We start from the raw sequence: 21593 nt of genomic DNA, 5'->3' as shown, positions 1-21593 counted from the left end.
TTCTGCTCTATAGGTTTGTTAATAATTAACTTGATCACTCACTAGTGAAGGGATAACGCTGAATGTAACAATGAATTTATCGATAAATAATATAAAATAAATTGATACAATGCATACATTGTAGATCTAGCTGTACCGGCAGTTTCTAACGTGTGTAATTTATAGCCTATGTTTTATTCTGATTTATAAGCTATATTACTGTAAAGTCTCATAAAAATCCGTTCAGTTCAGTGGTTTTCGAGTAAAAGAGTAACCAACGTCAATCCATTCTCACGAACTTTCGCGTTTAAAATATTAGTCAGATGTAATTATTATTTAGAGGTTAATAAACACATTCGATTTTTAATACGTATGAATAACACGAAAAAAAATTATCATAGTACAAAATATTATTTTTTAATATTTTATGGTTGGTGTACCGTAATGAAAATAAATTATCGAATTAATTAAAAGAAACATTATTATCGTCCGGTAGTCAATAATGTTCACATAACAAAAGAAGTAAAGGGAAGTGCTATCTGATGCTTTTAACAAAAATAAACCAACATGTTATTCGGCACTATGCCAAATGATATTAAATTGGCTTTTTCCTAATAAACATAGTTGTAAATATAGCACATATTCATATTAAATATATTGTACAAAATTATATTTCAATAAAGGGACTTACGTTTTTTTAGTGGACGATAATAATATGTTGCATCTACCTGCGTTAACAGTATGCACTGGCGAATTCACCAGGAATTAACCGTGTAGTGACAGATTCAAGGGAAACCGTGTAGAGGTCGACCTGAAATATTTCTAGCAATTTATTTAGGCCTATGGCAATCACTACAAACAATGCCACCATAGCTTCCCATGAGAGCGTCTTTAACTCACACTATAAAAACTATGATTCTCACGCCCATATCTGGCGCCCATAGGTTACTAATTACCAATACTAACAATTTCTTACCCCCAATTATTTATTATACATTATTATGTACGTATTGTACTTACTAATCAATTTATTTAATTATATTTAATAATAAATAAATTCTATTATATTTAATATTTTCTGTTGTTTTTATAGATTCAATATATAGCAAATATTGTGGTTAAAAATATATGTAAAAAATCATGACATGTTGTTTAATAGTTTCTAAACTAAAATTATTACTGTTTAACCAATTTAAACCAGAATTTTGTTCTCTGATTGTCACATAATATCGATATTTATCGTTTTAGTAATCGCATCACTAACATCAGTAATGCAACCGCGGAACTCGAACCTTGCGTAAGTTGAAATTACTTTCGCTTCTTTTTCTTTGACCTGCAGTCACTGGTAATAGTACTGCACTAAAAGCGAACTACTGCGATTCCTGTATTGAATTTGTTTTATTTTTTTATTAGATGTAGAATAAATGTATTCTGTATCTATCCTTTATTCAAGTTTATTCAAATGAATGTAACGTACACATAATTAAATAGTACGCAATCTTTTATGATTCTACCGTTATATTCGGAATGCAGATTTAGAAATCTCAAGCAAATTGAACTTACAATTTTCTATGTTATTATTTTAATAGGAATAATAATAACTATTACAATTCTGTAATAACCTTTTTACAGTAATATTATTGTAATCGGTAAATTATTACAATAAAAAGTCAACGACGACGACGGCATTTGAAGTTCAAAACTATCCTCTACTGACTCTATTTTATATTAAATAAACCTACAATTTGAGGGAAGTAGCAAAAAAATACAAATATTTTCTTTTATTAATATTAAAATTACTTGATCGTTCAATTTGTTCATCAATCTTTTAATGTTTTGTATATAATTTTTATACAACGCCTGATAAATTGAAATAGCAATTTCATGTTTTAACAATTTTACTTTGATATTGTTCTGTTGGCGCTCATCAGGGTCATGTGGTTACTTATTTTTATAGAATAGACAACTAAATCATACTTTTAATAATAAATTGGCAAACAAGCAGTTTGGCCATCTGGTAGCAAGTTGCCTATATTCATACTTGAACAGGACTTAATGCTGCATACCCTTTATCGCTCTCCATACAAAACTTGCTATTATGTGAAAATTGTCAACAATAAATAATTAAACTTGATGTTATTAGTTGTATATATATGTATATCTGAGTCACATATATTTATTTATGTTTATTACGTGCGCCACCTACCCTTTCCATATTTTATATATCTCTATCCACCCAAAAGTAGTATGGAAGAGATTGCTTAGCAATAAGACCATTATTGCTAAGCAATCTCTTCCATACTTTTTTCTTCCCTTCCCTTTTCCTTCCCTTTGTATCAGTCAATGTATACTTTCTATTTTATAAATTTTTTTGTTGTGTAATTTTTGTTTTGTGGTGCAATAAAGAGTCTAAATAAATTATAAAAAATAAATAGTGAACTTTCAGAATGAAACACTGAAGAATATCTACATCGTAATTTTATTGAGTGGATACACTCCCTATGACAGGGTAGGAGAACCAATGGCACAATATTTTGGGCACGTCGTCGATCATAAAACTGTTTGAAGAAACTGGCTCGTGCCATTTAACAATATTTTCATCTACCTATGCCTGCGAGTCATTATTTTCAGAGATGAATAAAATTAAAAACTCGGTTAGAAACCGTTTGACAGATGAATCCAGTTCAGCATGCATTTTGCTAAAAGTAACATCGTACAAGCCTGACATAAATTATTTGTCATCTAACCTGCAGCAACAGAAGTCACACTAATTTTACAGTAATTTAATTTATGCGTGTAATGAAAACAATCCAAAATGTACCTCTTTTGTTTACTTTATTTCATAGAGAGTTTTGATAGTATTTATTATTATTGTTTTCCAAATAATCAGAAAGTCAATATTATTTAATGGCACATCAATGACGCCATTAAATTAGTTTCTGGAAAAAAATGGCACGTTGATGCATAAAGGTTCGCCTACCCTGCCCTATGACATCTATGGTACCGTTCAAAACATACATTGCCATATCGGATGATTAAAATACCATTTGTGAACGTCATACTCGTGAACGAGTGCTGCTTGTGGGGACTGATCTGTTTGGGTTGCAAACACTGATTAGACTATTTGCTTTTGCATATGCTGGTCACTCTATTCTCCCAAGTTTGAATTTAAAAATTAATGTGTATTATTGTAAACATGTGTAATGTTAATTTGAAAAGAATACTAGCTGAGTTTCTTGTCAGTTCTTCTCATCTCGAAATCATTCCGAACTGACGGTTGATTTGACATATCATAAGAGTCTGTAATAGACCTACATGAATAAAGATATTTTGAATTTTGAATTTTTTTTGTATTATATATCCGAATTCAATAATTAATCCTTCAAGCGAAATATAGCTTACAAATCAAGCTGATTGGCAGCTAAAAAAAATTAAATAAAGGTTATATGTGAACAAATATGTGTATAAGTGTACGGGTACATACCGGTGCACATATGTGTGAATATAACTGTAAAAATTTGTATAATTACAATACACAAGTCGCAAATTTATGTACATATGTACACAGAAACTTAATAAGGCATTGACGCAAGTAAGTATTCTGTTATTAGTGTTGTGTAGTTCATAAAAGATCTAGTTCGAAGAGCGCGAACTGCGAACTACGCTAACTAATGGACAGATCATTCGCTCTTTAGTTCGTTTTATGAAATATTATAGAGGTCTTGCTAAAAATAACAAAAGAAAATAGCGGGCTAATGAAGAAAGAAGGACACTTATAGAGTTAGAGATGGTCCAGCCTAGTAGGCTACCCTTTGACTCGAGCGACCTAGACTTTATCAAATGTCATTTGCTTGGGTCAGATATCCACAGTATCACCTATTGCAGCTGCCAAAAAGTTACTATGTAGGTATTGTGCAGTATTAGTTCTATCTCTATTAGGAATAGAATAGAAAATCATTTATTCAAATAGACTTACATTGAAGCACTTTTGAATAGTCATCACATTTTTTTTTAATCTACCGCTCATTCGGAAAGCTGTCTCATCACAAGAAGAACAAGCGTGAAACTTGCGTGTTGCTCTTTTAAATAATTTTATTCTCACTTTACATTTTTAAGTTTAAGTGTGTGAATACAAACTATCAATTAGCACTAATTCAATTAAATACTCAAATATAAAAAATATTAAGTATACAACCAACTGGTTAAACAATTAACAAGAGGAAATCAGTCATAGTGATTAGAGCAGACCAGTCCTACAAGCAGCACTCGTTCACGAGTATGACGGAACGGACAAATTTGAAGAGACATTGCATCTCTCCAAGGTCGTGTTGCGTCACACGCAAACAGTCAACATTTTACTGTCAATACTTACTTTTCACTTTACTCGACTTACTCTATTACAATAATAAATGTAAAGGTATTTTTTTTCGTTATTAAATCTTACTAATAATACAGTAGACAGTTTTACAATATTTATATGTTACATACTATTAAGTTAGGAAAAGAATTGGTTGGTTGGTTTAAAATTGACAAAGTTTCATATGAAATTTCATCCCCTATTTTATCCCTTTGGGGGTAGAATTAATCAAAATCCTTTCTTAGCGAATGTTACGTTATAACATCTACCTGCATGCCAAATTTCAGCCCGATCCATCGAGTGGTTTGGGCTGTACGTTGATAGATCACTACGTCAGTCACCTTTGAGTTATATATATTTAGATATAAAAGTATTTACATCTATTTTGATTTCTAATATCTTGAGGCATTTTATTAAATATTTCAGGTAATTATAATTGTCACAATTTATATCTATAATAATTATTTAGATATTTAGCGGCTATGTCGGAACTGCTATTATTTATGTTCATTGTGTTCTTTGTAGCTGCAGCAGGAAAGGAGGAGGTGAAATGATGAGTCCAGATGGCTATGTACATATTTATAATATACAAGTATTTACAATTGATATATATGTATGTTTTTTTTTAATATTTTTTAAATTTAGGGACATTTGTACCATCTAAGTACATGTCAGTCCCATTGTACTCTAAAACCAATCACTTCATTACCTCACCAGTGAACAAATTGCCTCAGCCGCACCGCCCGAAGGATCGGTTAAAACAGTTTGTATGGCAGCAACATCTAATATATTTATTTCATAGTCTGACATTATTCCATGTCGTAGACTCTAGTTCCTGACACACTCCATCAGCAAATGATATACATCCTCTATTGTACCACATACTTCGCAATATATATAGTAGGTATGTACAAGAAAGTAATTCGGTCTCGATAGACAGGCCTGTTATTTGTGTTGCAACGATAACAGTTAATTCGCCACAGATATAGAAATAGAAATAATCTTTATTCAAATAAACTTAATATAAGCACTTTTGAATAGTCAAGTTTTTTTATTCTACCGCTTATTCGGAATGCAGATTCATCACAAGAAGAATAAGCAAGAAACTTGTGTGTTGCTCTCTTAAATAGATATTGATTTACTTATATTTAATTAACAACAAGGGTTAGGCATGCGACAATCAACATAGAAACCGCTACGCGCTTAATCTCTGTTCAATCAGATAACATTGTCAGCGCTATGAATTTTAAATTAGATATTTTCTACATAAACATTATTATCATTTATAAATTCTTCAATTTTATAATAAGCTTTTTTACAAAGAAAAAATTTTATGACACATTTGATTTTTTTTTCTGGCAAATTGACTACAGACTCTGGGAGTTTGTTGTAAAACTTACGCAATTTCCATAAAACGAATTACTGACTTTCGTTAAACGACACTTAGGTAAAACTAGTTTGTTGACATTACGTAAGCTTTAATTAGTGTAATCACCTACTTTTTTAAAAAAATGTTAATGTTTTTCCTGGCATACATAATATTTTCGTAGATGTATTGAGAAGCAACGGTGAGGATATTTGATTCTTTAAAACATTCACGCAAAGACTCCCTGGAACCCATACTGTAAATGGAGCGGATGGCCCTCTTTTTCAAAATAAATACTGTATTTATATCAGCTGCTTTGCCCCACAATAAAATACCGTATGACATAATGCTATGAAAATAGCTAAAATACACGAGTTTAGCCGTTGCCACGTCTGTTTATTGTCTAATTCTTCTAACCGCATAAGCAGCAGAACTAAGTCTATTCGCCAATTTAGAAATATGAGCACCCCATTGTAGTTTGGAGTCTAATGTGTTACCAAGAAATACAATATCATCAACAAAGTTAATAAGTTTATTGTTCAGTACGATTTTTGAATCAACCTTCCTTACATTGGGGAGCGTAAATTTAATACACTTACACTTATAAAGCTGGAGTTTCATATTTCCCTTGTACACATTCCCCAGTCGCAATACTATGGTTTGTCTTCGTCACAAGGTGTTGTTTGCTGTGGTTTTTAGTAGCTAAAACGTATTTATTATCCTGACGTAGAATTGTTCTTTATCATTTAGTTCATTCCAATCAACTGTAATATGATTTGATTGAACTAAATCGAAGGCTCCGAGTCGCGAACTATAAGCACAAATGAAGTGATACATATTCCGCTCACTCGCTCTGTAGATGTGTAATGAACATACCACTGCCGTAATTTATTTTTAGCGTAACAATACAATTAATAAATATAGTTCATTGTACTTAGTATGATCACTTTATTTCTGATATATATTGTACAGAATGAGTTTGAAGTCTAAACTTGTGCCCTTGATAAGACAAGTAAGTGGAGCATATTTTTTTTAATTTAATTATTTATTCATATATATATACATTTATTCATATATTATTAATGGTGGGCCGGGTCATTGGGCTTCCTAAAATATGGTCGAGCGCAGTGATGGCTTGCTCATCCGTCATACTCGTGAACGAGTGCTGCTTGTAGGGACTGGTCTGCTCTTATCACTACGACTGATTTAATCATATTGTATATTTATATTTGATCCAAAAATAGTGCTGGTTGGTAGTTTGTATTCACACGTTTCGACTTGTAGAATAGAATAGAATAGAATAGAAAATCATTTATTCAAATAAACTTAATTTAAGCACTTTTGAATAGTCATAACAATTTGTTTTTTATCTACCACTCGTTCGGAAAGCTGTCTCATCACAAGAAGAACGAGCAAGAAACTTGTGTGTTGCTCTTTTAAATAATCCTTGTAAGTTTACATTTACAAGTCGAAACGTGTGAATACAAACCACCAACAAGCACTAATTTTTTGGGTCAAATATAATCATGCAATAAGATTAAATCAGTCGTAGTGATAAGAGCAGACCAGTCCCTACAAGCAGCACTCGTTCACGAGTATGACGGATGAGCCAGCCATCACTGCGCTCGACCATATTTTAGGGAGCCCATTGACCCGGCCCACCACGCCGCCACATGTCTGGACATTTTAGTGAGCATGACTACTCATTCCACACGACCACGTCACAGCTACAAAAATTACTATATGGTAGTTACAGTATTCGCACTTTACATAAGGATGCATGCGGCTATCAATACAAAAGCCGCTACGCTATCATATATCAAGAAAGCAGTATGAAAATTAAAATTATAACGTTGTCCGCAAATAAACTTATTCTTGCTATATATTGCTATCATCTATAAATTCATCTATCTTATAATAGGCTTTTTTACATAACATTTGTTTAATATAAGATTTGAATTGCCTCTCTGTAAGATTTAGCGTAGACTCTGGCAGTTTATTATAGAATCTTACGCAATTACCATAAAATGAATTACTAACTTTGTGTAGACGGCATTTCGGTAAAATTAGCTTATTTTTATTGCGTAAGTTTCTACTTGTACAGTCTTTAAGTTTCTTGAAACTATCTAAGTTTTTCCTTGTATACATAATATTTTCATAAATGTACTGTGAGGCAACGGTGAGGATATTTGATTGTTTAAAGCATTGACGTAATGACTCTCTAGAACCCATACCATAAATAGAACGTATGGCTCTCTTTTGTAAAATAAATATAGTATTTATATCGGCAGCTTTACCCCATAGCAGTATGCCATATGACATAATGCTATGGAAATAACTAAAATATACAAGTTTTGCCGTCGCCACGTCTGTTAATTGCCTTATCCTTCTAATTGCATAAGCAGCAGAACTAAGTCTACTGGCTAATTTTGAAATATGGGGCCCCCATTGTAACTTCGAGTCCACTGTTATTCCTAAAAAAACTGTATCATTAACAAAATTTACTATTTCATCATTAAGCAATAGCTGCGTATTTACTTGTTTTACATTAGGCAGCGTGAATTTAATGCACTTAGTTTTGTTGGAGTTCAGTAATAGATTATTACATGTGAACCAATTTAGTATAGCAGAGATAGCATAATTTACATCGTCTAATTGATTACATTGGCGACCAATTTTAAACACTAACGAAGTATCATCCGCAAATAACACTATGTCTGCAACTTTCTCTACCATGTAGGGAAGGTCATTTATATAAATTAAAAAGAGAAATGGGCCTAATATTGAACCTTGAGGAACGCCCATTTTTATATTAGTTCCCTTAGACTTTACACCATCAATATCTACAGTTTGCACTCTATCCTCTAGATAAGTTTTCATTAGACTTAGGTCATTATCTCTAATACCATAGTGTTTGAGCTTGTACAAAAGTGTTTCATGATCTACGCAATCAAACGCCTTCGACAAGTCACAAAAAACGCCGAGAGCATCCTGTGATTTTTCCCATGATTCGAATATATGTGTAATAAGCGCCACACCTGCATCAGTAGTAGACTTGCCGGCAGTGAAACCATATTGCTGACTGTGAAGCAGTCCGTTATCCCTGAAGTATTTTAACATTTGGTTAAACATAATCTTTTCAAATACTTTACTTAGAACTGGCAAAATAGAAATTGGTCTATAGTTGCCTAGCTCAAATCTATCTCCAGATTTAAAGAGTGGAATTAATTTGCTAAATTTCATTAATTGAGGAAACACGCCATTATCAACACATTTATTGAAAATAGTAGCTAGATAAGGAGCAACAATATCTATGAATGAACTAACTACTTTAACTGACATGTCCCAGAGATCTTCCGTATTTTTTAAATTTAACTGTTTGAATATTTTTATGACATGAAAAGGGCTGACATGTGAAAATTTAAATGTTAAAGAGCAAGGGCTGACATTAGCCTCCAGTAATGTTTTTGCCCGAATTGGAGATGAGTCTAGAGAAGATGTAATATCAATTGGAATATTAGCAAAAAAATCTTGAAAAATATGAACTATATCTTTTGTTGCTGTTATTAACTTATTGTCACAATTTAATGAGAATTGATTGCAGGCTTTTTCAGACCGTCCAGTTTCTTTGTTTATAATTCCCCAGATGGTCTTAATTTTGTCAGAGGACTGATTAATTTGTTTATTTATAAAATTAGATTTAGCTGCAATACAAACTTGTTTGAAAATTTTAGAGTAATTTCTCACATAAGTTGTAAATTTGTCATCAAATCTATATTTTTTTGATCATATAAATCAAATAAAATGTTTCTACTTTTAAGTATTCCTACTGTTGCCCATTCTGTAAATTTAGATTTAACACAATATTCTCTTTTCTTGAAAATATTCTGGTATTCTTTTGACAAAAGACTAATTAACTTGGTGTAAAGAATATCAGGATTATTAAGACTGACAGATTGTAACTCTAAGTCTAATTTATATTTAACCGTGCTTTTGTATTTATTAATATTGTAAGCATTTATTTGTCTTTTTGATCTTTTATTATTGGTATTTTTTTTAGTCTGATTACTAAACTTAACAACTTGACCACAGTGATCCGAAGGAAGTTTATTTATTATTAATTTTTCAATATACTCACAGTTACAAAAAACATTGTAAATGTAAACTTACAAGGATTATTTAAAAGAGCAACACACAAGTTTCTTGCTCATTCTTCTTGTGACGAGACAGCTTTCCGATAAAAAACAAATTGTTATGACTGTTCAAAAGTGCTTAAATTAAGTTTATTTGAATAAATGATTTTCTATTCTATTCTATTCATGAATAATTATTTATTAGACTGAAAGTAAGATGGGAAGATGATATTAGGAAAACAGCCGGTCCAATATGGACTCGTAAAGCAAAGGACAGGACAGAATGGAAATCTTTAGAGGAGGCCTATGTCGGAAGATAAGCTGTACCGTTTATTGATAATAATATTAACCAAATGTAAAAATATTAGTATAGCAATAAAAGCTTTTTATTTTTATTTTATTTAATTATTTATTATTCATATAATTGATTAATTATTAGTAAGTGAAACTAAATTACTTTTAATTACTGTAATACGTTGAGAATTATATGAAATTAGTGACTATTATCAAGCCAATGCTAAATAAAAATAATAATGGAATGAAATTATAATATAATATAAATAAAATCGTTCCTCACTATAACAAAATAATAAATATCTTATTTTGTTTTTTATTTAAAATAAAACGTACAGGTGTTTCGAAATTAAAGAAATAAATAGATAACACAATATACGAGTATTTTATTACAAGCTGAAACCAGTTTTAGAAACAAATAGAAGAATTACATAGGTATTTTTTTATTTTATTCTAATGTACAGATAAGAATAGACTTTATTCAATGGAATCAATTTTTGAAAAAAAAATTCAGAATGAAATATTGACGACCTTGGCGTTTAAGGTTTTTAACTTAACACGTTAAAAAGATATTACACGTGAAAGAGTGATCACAAAAAATAGTAAAATAGTAAAATCACACACGATTTTGTACGCTGATCGCACTCCCGACGTGCGATTTAGCGCAGAAAAACCGCGCCTGCAAAAACCCAAACGGGGACCGATGTTACGACGGCCTGAGCTGAAGTTCGAACCCCTAGCGGTGCCCTCAGACTAAAGTCGTATCCGTCAGGCTGGAGTTGGCCTTCAGCCGCTCCATAAGTCCTTCCGCGGGTTTGGAGTGCCATCTGCACTCGCCCCCTAACGTCCGTTGAAGCTGTAAAGGCTAGCTGCGGCCAACAGCATTAGAGTAGTGTGAAAAAAAAAGAATATACTTCAATTCTTGTCGTGTATTGTGTAGGTAGCGAACTCTGAAAAAGGGCGAGCACAATAGATCTATGTAGGTCGCAGTGCTACAGGTCCAAGCACCTGATAGCAGCCCAAACGCCCCCAACAATAAAAAGCAACTCATGTACATTTTCCTCAATTTATCTGCTTTTTCAAGTGCCTGGTGACTGGTGGAGTATCCCTGGGAGTGATGGAGCACGGTTTAGTACTTGGCTTTACCGCCATACTCTTGCCGCAGTTACGCCAAAACCCCAAGATGAATATGAATATTTATATCGAATCCTGGATAGGTAAGACAAGTATATGTCTTCACTAGTTTCATCCTGTGGGAAGGCCTGCAGCAAGGTGGACCGACGATCTGGTCAAGATCGCTGGAAGGCATTGGATGCGAGCAGCGCAGGACCGATCGTCGTGGAGATATTTGGGGAGGCCTTTCTTCAGCAGTGGACGTCTTCCGAGCTGAGATGATGATCCTGTGGTACTGCCCGTTTAGAATATAGCCTATGTTAGTTGATGTAGTTGTGTTGTAATACCGAGATATACTTTGAAGAAAGTCGACTGCGAAGGTCTATTTCATATATTTCAGGCGCTGGCTTGATTATGAGTTGTTTCAGTTGAAGAATCTTTTTTTTTTTATATTATAAACGCGAAAGTTTGTAAGTATGGATGTTTGTTACTCTTTCACGCAAAAACTACTGAACGAATCTTGATGAAACTTTACAGTAATATAGCTTATGCATCAGAATAACACATAGGCTGAAAAAATCATGCTGTTCAAACCGCGGGCACAGTTAGTATTATAAACGCGGTAATTTGTGAGTACGTTTGTAACTCTTTTACACAAAAACTATTGAATGGATTTTAATGGCTATATTTTATATTGAATTTTACCACGGGTACAGCTACAGTTATTATAACAATATTAAGCTAAAATAAACATAATAATATAGTCTCAAAATAGGAGCCAATGACTCCGCATAATTTAAACTGATATTGAAAAATAAATTTGTATTGAAAGTAATTGTTTTTACATATGATTCATTTACATACACGTGTCTTTAAAGTTTAATCAAACAATTAAGTTATACATGGTCTGGTAGTTATATTAGATATCTATAGGAATTTACCGTGAAAATAGCTACTTTTAATTACTTCCGTTGATTCAATTGCGACCAAACAGACAGACACCGATAGATTATAATATTTTATATACATTTTTTGATGTACCGTCCTATCAAATGCATTTAGAGCAAAACTATAAATTTGAAATTGCAAATAGTCACTTCAATTTTATTTATTCCTATAGATAGGCACAAAAAACCTAATAAATTTTTTTTTTAGTAAACAAGTGTAGTTCATAAATTAACAGGCTGTTATTATGTAACAGATATTTAAACTAATTATCATTACATAGTATAAAACAAAGTTGCTAAATCTTTAAAACTACGCAACGGATTTCGAAGCGGTTTCTTTTTAAATATAGAGTAATTCAAGAGGAAGGTTTATATGTATAATACAAGTATACCCGTGCGAAGCCGGGTGGGTAGCTAGTTTGTTATAAACCACTAAAGTACTAAGATTTTGAACATTGTTTACATAGCAAAACACTTCCGCTGTCTGTTCACTTGGATCTTTTAAACTACGCAACGGATTTTAATGCAGTTGTTTGAAATAGATAGGTAGTGATAGATAGTGATTCAAGAGGAAGGTTTATATATACTCGTATAATACACTAGCTGACCGACGCAACTTCGTCTGCGTTTCGTTTCCCCACATTTTGCAATACTTTACATTGGGGCTCCGCTCCTATTGGTCTATCGTAATGTTATTTTTTTTTATTTTTTCAAAAATAATTTTTACAATTCGAACCAGCAGTTCCTGAGATTAGCGTATTCAAACAAATAAACAAATCCTTCAGCTTTATAATATTAGTATAGATATACACCCGTACGAAGCCCGGGCGGGTAGCTAGTGTTACATATTTAAGACTTGAATACAAACTAATGTGTTCACTTATTTGTTATTTAGGTCTTGTATCTCCTGGTATGTAAGTTGTTATCGACATAATATCGGCTCGTTAGCCACAGCTCCACGTTTTTGCTCCGCGGCGCCTGCGCAGATATATTTTTTTTTTTTCGGACTACTCTAATGCTGTTGGCCGTAGCTGGCCTTTACAGCTTCACCGGACGTTATGGGGCGAGTGCAGATGGCACTCCAAACCCGCGGAAGGACTTATGGAGCGGCTGAAGGCCAACTCCTGCCCGACGGATACGACTTTAGTCTGAGGGCACCACTAGGGGTTCGAACCTCGGCTCAGGCCGTCGTAATTTCGATCCCCGTTTGAATTGGACGGGGGATCGATCGGAGGGGTCGAGATGATAGTAAAACTGAGCGCTTATACAAATCAGCCACTAAATTTTCTTTAGTAGTCGAGATCTATGCATTACACTAGATTCACAGAAATTATGGATTACTGAAGAAAATTATTTCGGACATTCTACAATAATAAACCGTGTGTTTTCACATACGCTACACAATTTAACGTGTAAATTTAATAATTTTTGTATGCCATCTAGCCGAAACATGTCGGATAAATTCCTTCTATATGTATACAATACAACTCTTCATGTAATCGCATGTTTTACAAATAAAGAACCTGGAATTTTAACCAAAATATATATATCTATAGTTATCTTAGAGAACAGCAACGCGTGGCCGGGTCAGCTAGTTATACATATACCTACATATATGTTAAATTGTATTTTTAACATAGCGCCATCTATTGAATATTTACTCAGTCCAATCAACAGATATTACCATCTCTTAGACTACTTTGGAGTTAACAGATAATAGTGCCTGTCAAATAATAAACAAATAATTTGCTACTATAAATTGAGATGTAAGTCTCTTTTGAGTTGGATCAAATTGAACACAATCATTATAATCTGCTTCTTCCTATCCCATTTATTTGGGGTCAGCGTAATATGTTTTTCTCTTCCATTCATCTCTGTTCGCAGTCATTCCGTTATGTACTCCCTTTCTCACCATATCATCTTTCACACAGTCCATCCATCTACATATACATTCATATGTAACACCGTATATAACACCACCTAATCAAATTGAACACAATATGCAAATTAAATTCGTAATCGGTTCAGTAGTAAGAGTCCATCGCGGACAAACAACGTGACACGTAATTTTTGCATATAATGATTACTTAAGTTACTAACTTATTTTCTTTCGTTTCAGCGTCGATCAACGGACTGTCATTTTTCTGTTCATTTTTCCCGGGCGTGATTATTGGTCCCTTCATAATGAGGAAATATGGACGACGGAAGGCAAACCTCGTCAGTGCGATCATAATGATAATCGCTTGGTCTTGTATTTTTGCAGCTTCAGATGTAAATTTAATATTAACATCAAGATTCCTTCAGGGTGTAGCATTAGGTTTATCTAGTATGTCAGCATCCGTATTAATAGGTGAATACACTACTCCAAAATACAGAGGCGCTTTTTTATCTGTAATGACATTGACTATGCTGTTGGGAGGTTTAATAGTACATATGATAGGATCCTTCTTAATTTGGAATCAAACAGCGTTATTTTGTTTGTCCATAGCAGTATTAGATGCAATAATTATAACCATATCACCAGAAACTCCAGTTTTTCTAGCCACAAATGCTAGATATGATGAGTGTAGAAAGGTCTTTCATTGGTTAAGAGGTTTTGATGAAGAAGACGAATTAGATGCTATGATTAAAGCTGCTGTAATAAAAAAATCGATGAAATGTGAATCAAATAAGAGTAGTTTAAAAGATAAAGTACTGCATGTTATAAGTTTTTTAAAGAGACCTGATTTTTACAAACCTCTGATTATAATGTTGCATTTAGATATAATAGAATTGTGGTGTGGATATATGATAATAGAAACATACGCGATAGATATACTTACCATGTTATTGGGTGATGATATTAATGTACCCACTAATATTATGATCATAGGTGTTTTAAGGATTGTATCCTGTTTATGTGCAATACCAATACATACAAAAATAAAGAGATGTACTGCATTAAAACTATTAATTGGTTTGAATGTATTAAGCTACATGTTTCTATCAGGTTATGCGTATTTGAAAGAGCAACATTTGTTCAAAGATTTTATTGTAGGTTCCTCACTATTGTACTTACTTGTATTTTCATTCTCGGCTGGATCTATACCATTAGTGTGCACAGTATCTAGTGAAATATTTCCTTTAGAATATAAAGAAGTATCTACTATGATAACAACACTGTTCGCATCTTTAAATATTACATTAAAAATTAAAACGTTTCCATACTTAATCGAGGCAATAGGAATGTATGGTACATTTTTAATGTATGCCATACTGTTAACCTACGCGTTGATAGTTACATATTGTATGTTACCGGAAACAAAAGATAAAACTCTGCAAAATATAGAGGAAGAGTATTGGATAAAACCTTCTCAGGACACTAATTCACAGAACGACGAATTAACGCCTATTAAAGTATAGATCAGACATCACATTCAGAATATTATTCTCAATCAAAGATGTTCTGTACATCTTTATCTCTTACTGATAGTATTAAGAATATAATTCTGCATGTTTAATATACATTTTCACTTTTAGTGTATATTTTATTGTTAATTTTCAGTTTGACATTAAATTTTAGTTTTAATTAACAGTAAGTAATTTATTGTGTTTTAATTTGATTTTAATTGTAATTGATATAGTGCGGAATGCAGCAAAATATTGTGATATAGTACGTGGAAATCAACACGTTGAATAGAAGATTGTGCCAGTGTACGTTTTGTCTAACGACATGTAGGTCACGCAGTTGCCCATATATATAGTTTATGTAATTAGTCTAAGCTAGAGTAAATCAAGATGTAACAGTTAATATACAAGTTACACCCTACTGTGTGTGTTTACTCTCACCACCGCTCCCCGCCATCACAATATTAATAAAATGTTTACTAAATTACCAATAGATCTGATGATAATTATATATTTTCATTTTTAGTTTAAATTTTATTGTTAATTTTCATTTTGTCATTAAATTTTAGTATTAATTATTCATTCAGTAATTTATTAATATGATTGTATATGCATATTGGAAAATGTAACTGGCTCCTAATAAAGATAGGTGACACTGCATGTTGTCAACTCACCCGGCCGGCCAGCGGTGGTTCTGGGCCAGACGGATAACGTCTGCCTCGGTGCCACTGTTAGGCAAATTGTAACATCTCGGCTGGAGTTGTACAAAAGTGGAAATTAAAGAAATATAATAATATTAAAGTAAATTAAAAAAGGCACGGACGAATATGTCTGTGGAAAATTGTATTTAAAAAAAAGTAATTTATTAAGTTTTAATTGTAATTTATGTAGTGCGGAATACTCTGAAATGAGCATACTAAGTTACAAATACCAATACAATAAAATAACAAGGGCCCGGACTACTGTCTGTGGCAAGAAAAAAAATAAGAAAAAAATTGTATCTAACTATATTGTCAAGTTAAAAAATGTAGAAAATTGACAAATTAATTGTAATAATTAAAGTCAGAGGCCACCACATGGTATGGTGGTTTAGCGGTTTAACATCACACTTGACTTCCGATGGTCGCGGGTTCGATTTCTCGCATGGTACAAACATTTGTATTCATGATTACGATTTTTTGTAATGGTGTGGGTGGTTTCTATGTACATTCTGTACGTATTACGAAAAAAATGTATCCCATCAAAAACATAAATGTGAAATGATAGCCGAGTTTAATATTAAGATATATGCCTTGATTGTTGACTTCTACGACAAAAGAGATGAGATCTAAATGGGTGCCAAGTTCAATGGTCTGTCCTGAAATGTATTTATAACAATATAAAATATCATTTCTTCTTATAACTTAGGATAATATACTGTAGCCTAAGGTCTAACTTGGCCAGTTCTCATATACCAATTATTACTTTCGATTGCTAGTTACTATTAATATTAAAATAGGAACCGACAAGTAACATGTTTAGAACTTGCGAAGGCTACAGTATATTTCGTATATGAAAACTAGCCAAGTTAGACCTTAGGCTACAGTATATTATCCTAAGTTATAAGAAGAAATGATATTTTATATTGTTATAAATACATTTCAGGACAGACCATTGAACTTGGCACCCATTTAGATCTCATCTCTTTTGTCGTAGAAGTCAACAATCAAGGCATATATCTTAATATTAAACTCGGCTATCATTTCACATTTATGTTTTTGATGGGATATCATTACTTTTTGTACATAAATTATACGAAGTACTTATTTATAACTAAATTAATACCAATTTATTTTTGATAAATTACTGTATTTTCGTATATTTACGGGATATAATTGTCTTTTTTTTGTGTTATTTTCTATATTTTCTTGTAACTTTTAAATGTTCAAGTGCAATGCCAATTCAGTATCAGGAATTTTTGGGCAAATCGGGGCGGTATAACGTCCACAGATGGTTGTACTCTACAATAGAGCTCTCGTGACTTGGATCTAAATTGTTAGGACGTACTCCATCTAAGGTTTTAACTCTGGAGAGTCCAACGTAAACCTGCCCTTTATTAAATATAGAGGAGGCTATGTTGAGAAGAGGACTGCCAAAACTAAGGCCCTGTGATTTGTGGATAGTAATAGCATATGTTAAGCAAATACGGAATTGTTCTCTATCAACATGTACATTATTTAATATCTGAAACTTCGTATTGACACGTTATAGTTCGTAAAGACGATTATGTAACAAATTGACTGTTATCTATTGAATTCTCAAGAAAACAATTTGTTACCAATGAGTTCTCATTCTCCAATTAACTATACATTCCTACTTATAACTATACAAAAATTGTTATTAATTTTTGGTTTAAACTATTGTCTATACCATGCGTATTTACTAAAATAATGTAATAATAATATAATCACAAATATATAAGTATAATTTAAGAAAGCTATAAATTTCGTAGCATAAATCGCAACCTTATAGGTTAGATATCGAGAAACAAAACATTGAGACATGAGGGCGGCTGCCATTCGCTCGGACAGGTTCGCGTCAACGTTTTATCGCACCGCTCCCACACGGCGCCGCCGCGGCGCCCTATACCGAAATGCCTATTATTTAATAATTATTTATAAAAATAATGATTTTACACTATCGATGTGCGCTAAATATTGAAACAATAATTAATACCAAATCTCAGTTAATAACATAATAAATACGAAATTCGACTATACTCCTAGTTATAAGTACGAGTATATTTTAGACAGAATCTAAATTATAGCAACTAGTGTTTACCGCTCAATGCAATATTTGAAGTTTGCTAGTTATCGACACTGATGTGAAGGGGTCAACGTAAATTGGTAATGATCGACGTTTTCATACAATATTAGTCCCCGTCCAGTACAAGATGAGATTTTTCGCCAGGGATCAATGTCAATTGGTGGCTATCGACGTTTTCATAGAATTTTAGTATGTGTCCAGTATAAGTTGAAATAGAATCAATTAAAGTGAAAAATTGTAGTAAAATGATAACAATTTACCAGTTTCAGATTTTTTCCTTTATATTCACCTAATTACCTATCTGCATACCAAAATTGAACTTCCTAGGTCATCTGGAAGTGGGTTATAATTTTGATCTATAGTTGATCAGTGATAAAAATGACGATTTTTGGACATTAATATCTAAATAACCGTTTGAGATATGTTTATGAAATTTGGAACACATATTTATCTCGCAAGTCTCAATATATGAACCAAATTTGACAGGTTTGTGTGAAAGAGTTTTTGAGTTATGAGGGGGTCAAAAGTGGCTCCAAATGGTTCGTGTAAATATACACACGGTGCTGCAGGCCAGTTTACTTGAAACTCGGCTTGACACGCTGCCGCGTGTCTAGATCAGAACACACAAGATCTGCTTAGCTTGGCACTAGATGGCTCTGTGAACTGTCCAGGGATATCATTTTTTTTTCCGGTAGATTTTATAATTTTGACAATTATATGTATTACAAACTAAATTATTCGAAAACAATGATTAAGAATTAATCTCAATCAAATCAAAATCAATGTGAAAGAAAGTTGTCAATTATTACATAATATGGAACAATTTTTTTTAATAGTACTGTTAGAGGTATTGCCAACTGTTGACATCTCAATGAAGCAATGAAGAAACGAACTTTCGAATTACCGTGTTGCGTTCAATTTCTTAAAAGACATTTATTTTGGAAAAGACATTTATCTATTACATTTAAAAAGGTACTTTGATTACAACATGTTTGCTTGTTGGGACTGGTCTGTTCGGTTGCGAACGATTTTTTGTTTTTTGCAATAGCATATGTCACACTATTCTCCCAAATTTGAATTTAACTGAATCTGTATTATTGTAAACATGTACATTTATTTAAAAAAAAATCATGCTGAGAAATTTCTCAGCTCGAAATCAATCTGAACTGACGGTAGATTTGACATACCATAAGAGTCTGTAATGGGCCTACATGTATAAAGATATTTTGAATTTGAACATTCAAGGTTAGACTTACTGTATATTGTACAAGACAATGTTCAATTAATTGAATTAATTCCGCAGCATGTATAATATAAATTTATACTTATATTATACAATAATCTGACAGGCACTATTTTTAGGCATAAACTTAAAACAGACAAATGGTATTTTTATTTGTATAAAACTGATAATAGTTTTTTTAACGCGGGTTATTGACAAGTTATTCTGTGCATAGAATTAGTGCATATAATTATTTAGAACGTTTTGCGCGATGGCGTATGACTCACGTGTTCCCTTAAGTTTAAGGAAAAAATTTACAAGACCGCTGGCTTGTATGGATCAGATATATATATAATTAGAGGAAGTATGAAAGTGGCGCCGGTGTCGGAGAAGAGGACTCGTCTATCGTGGTATGTGCATGTAACGCGTAAGAATTAATATAATATTTTAAGGAAGGTGTTACATAAATAAATACAAAACATCTGTTAAATTATTTTTTACTGAGCAAAGCCTATATTACTCACAAAACGATTACTTGAGTGACGAGCGTGCATGGCAATAGTTGTTCATGCACGAAATTTTCATGTCTAACATTAATGTTAGACATAGACACCTATATAAACATTGTAAATAAACTGGCTTTAAAAAAATCTATTGAATTTCTTGCCAGTTCCTCTCCATTGTATCTATATACTGAACTGGACGGTGGGGAAAAAATTTTAGTTATAATGTAAAAAAAATTACGTTCATAAGCGTCTAAAATGTCCTACACGAATAAATATTTTTTTAATTGTATTTGATTTTTATTTTAAACGAATATTGAAGAATATCTATATGGGACACAGTTAACTAGATACATCAAAATAATAATTGCACTTAATAATGTCTAAGTAAGACAAATCAATATTGTCTACTAAGCACTGCTGTGTCTAAACTGTGTCACCCCACCTTACATTTTCCTATTGTTAATTAGTATATAAGATCATTATTTCTGTGTACATATTGTCTGTTTATTACCATCTGTAATATACATCCTCTCGACAAACAAAATCGTACTCATTCCCCTGCAACAATCTACATAGCAATTTTATAGCGTGGATACCCCATAACATCCATGGTATCACTCAATAAATGCATTGACATACCAGATGATTAAGGATTTGCACATATCATCATCATCATCATCATCAGCCCACTGCAGTCCACTGCTGGACATAGGCGTCTCTGAAGGCACGCCACTGGGCACGATCTTCAGCCCTTCTCTTCCAGTTTTTACCCGCAACCCTACGTATGTCGTCGCTCCACCTAGCTGCGGGGTGTCCTACACTACGTTTGCCAATTCGCGGTCTCCACTCTAGAACACGCCTACTCCAGCGAGCATCGGTTCTACGACAGATATGACCAGCCCACTGTCACTTCAACTTGCAAATACGAAGAGCTATGTCGGTGACCCTAGTTCTCTGGCGAATTACTTCGTTACGGATTTGATCCCTCAGAGAAACTCCAAGCATAGCCCTTTCCATAGCTCGTTGAGCGACTTTGAGTTGGTGGACCAGTCGTATCGTCAGTGTCCACGTTTCAGCACCGTATGTCATAACGGGTAGGACGCACAAGTTTCTTGCTCATTCTTCTTATGATGAATCTGCATTCCGAATGAGTGGTAGAATCAAAATATGACTATTCAAAAGTTTATTTGAATAAAGATTATTTCTACTTCTAAAAAATAACTATACAATCTATATATAAGTCTTTCTTTGTACACTAGATTAATATATATAAATATATGTTATTTTTCTATTTATATCGGACACTGGTTTCAGCTGATAAAATACTCGTATATTGAATTTTTTTTTTATGAATGATTATGGAATGGTGCACCCGCCTGCGCTAACGGGTTACGCTGGCGGGGCACCAGTGGAGGATCATAACAGGTCATAACTGACCTGACCTCATGCTCATCTTATCATCCTGGGCTCCATTATGGGCTAAC

At 32.8% G+C, this 21593-nt stretch overlaps 1 protein-coding gene across 1 annotated transcript; it reads left to right on the top strand.

The window, feature by feature from the left end:
- The first annotated feature begins 6571 nt into the window (after positions 1-6571).
- On the top strand, positions 6572-15596 carry LOC131842506 (facilitated trehalose transporter Tret1-like). The gene is made up of 3 exons (XM_059191056.1): positions 6572-6714; positions 11214-11346; positions 14309-15596. Exons 1-3 carry the CDS (start codon positions 6676-6678, stop codon positions 15589-15591), a joined length of 1455 nt encoding a protein of 484 aa, XP_059047039.1. The 5' UTR covers positions 6572-6675; the 3' UTR covers positions 15592-15596.
- The last annotated feature ends 5997 nt before the right edge of the window (positions 15597-21593 follow it).

The sequence above is a fragment of the Achroia grisella genome, unplaced genomic scaffold, assembly GCF_030625045.1.
Source record: "Achroia grisella isolate CSIRO2021 unplaced genomic scaffold, CSIRO_AGI_Agris_v1 utg241, whole genome shotgun sequence".
NCBI classification, from domain to species: Eukaryota; Metazoa; Arthropoda; class Insecta; order Lepidoptera; family Pyralidae; genus Achroia; species Achroia grisella.
The sequence above is the reverse complement of the archived record's forward strand: the minus strand, read 5'-3'. Positions and strand labels throughout refer to the sequence as shown.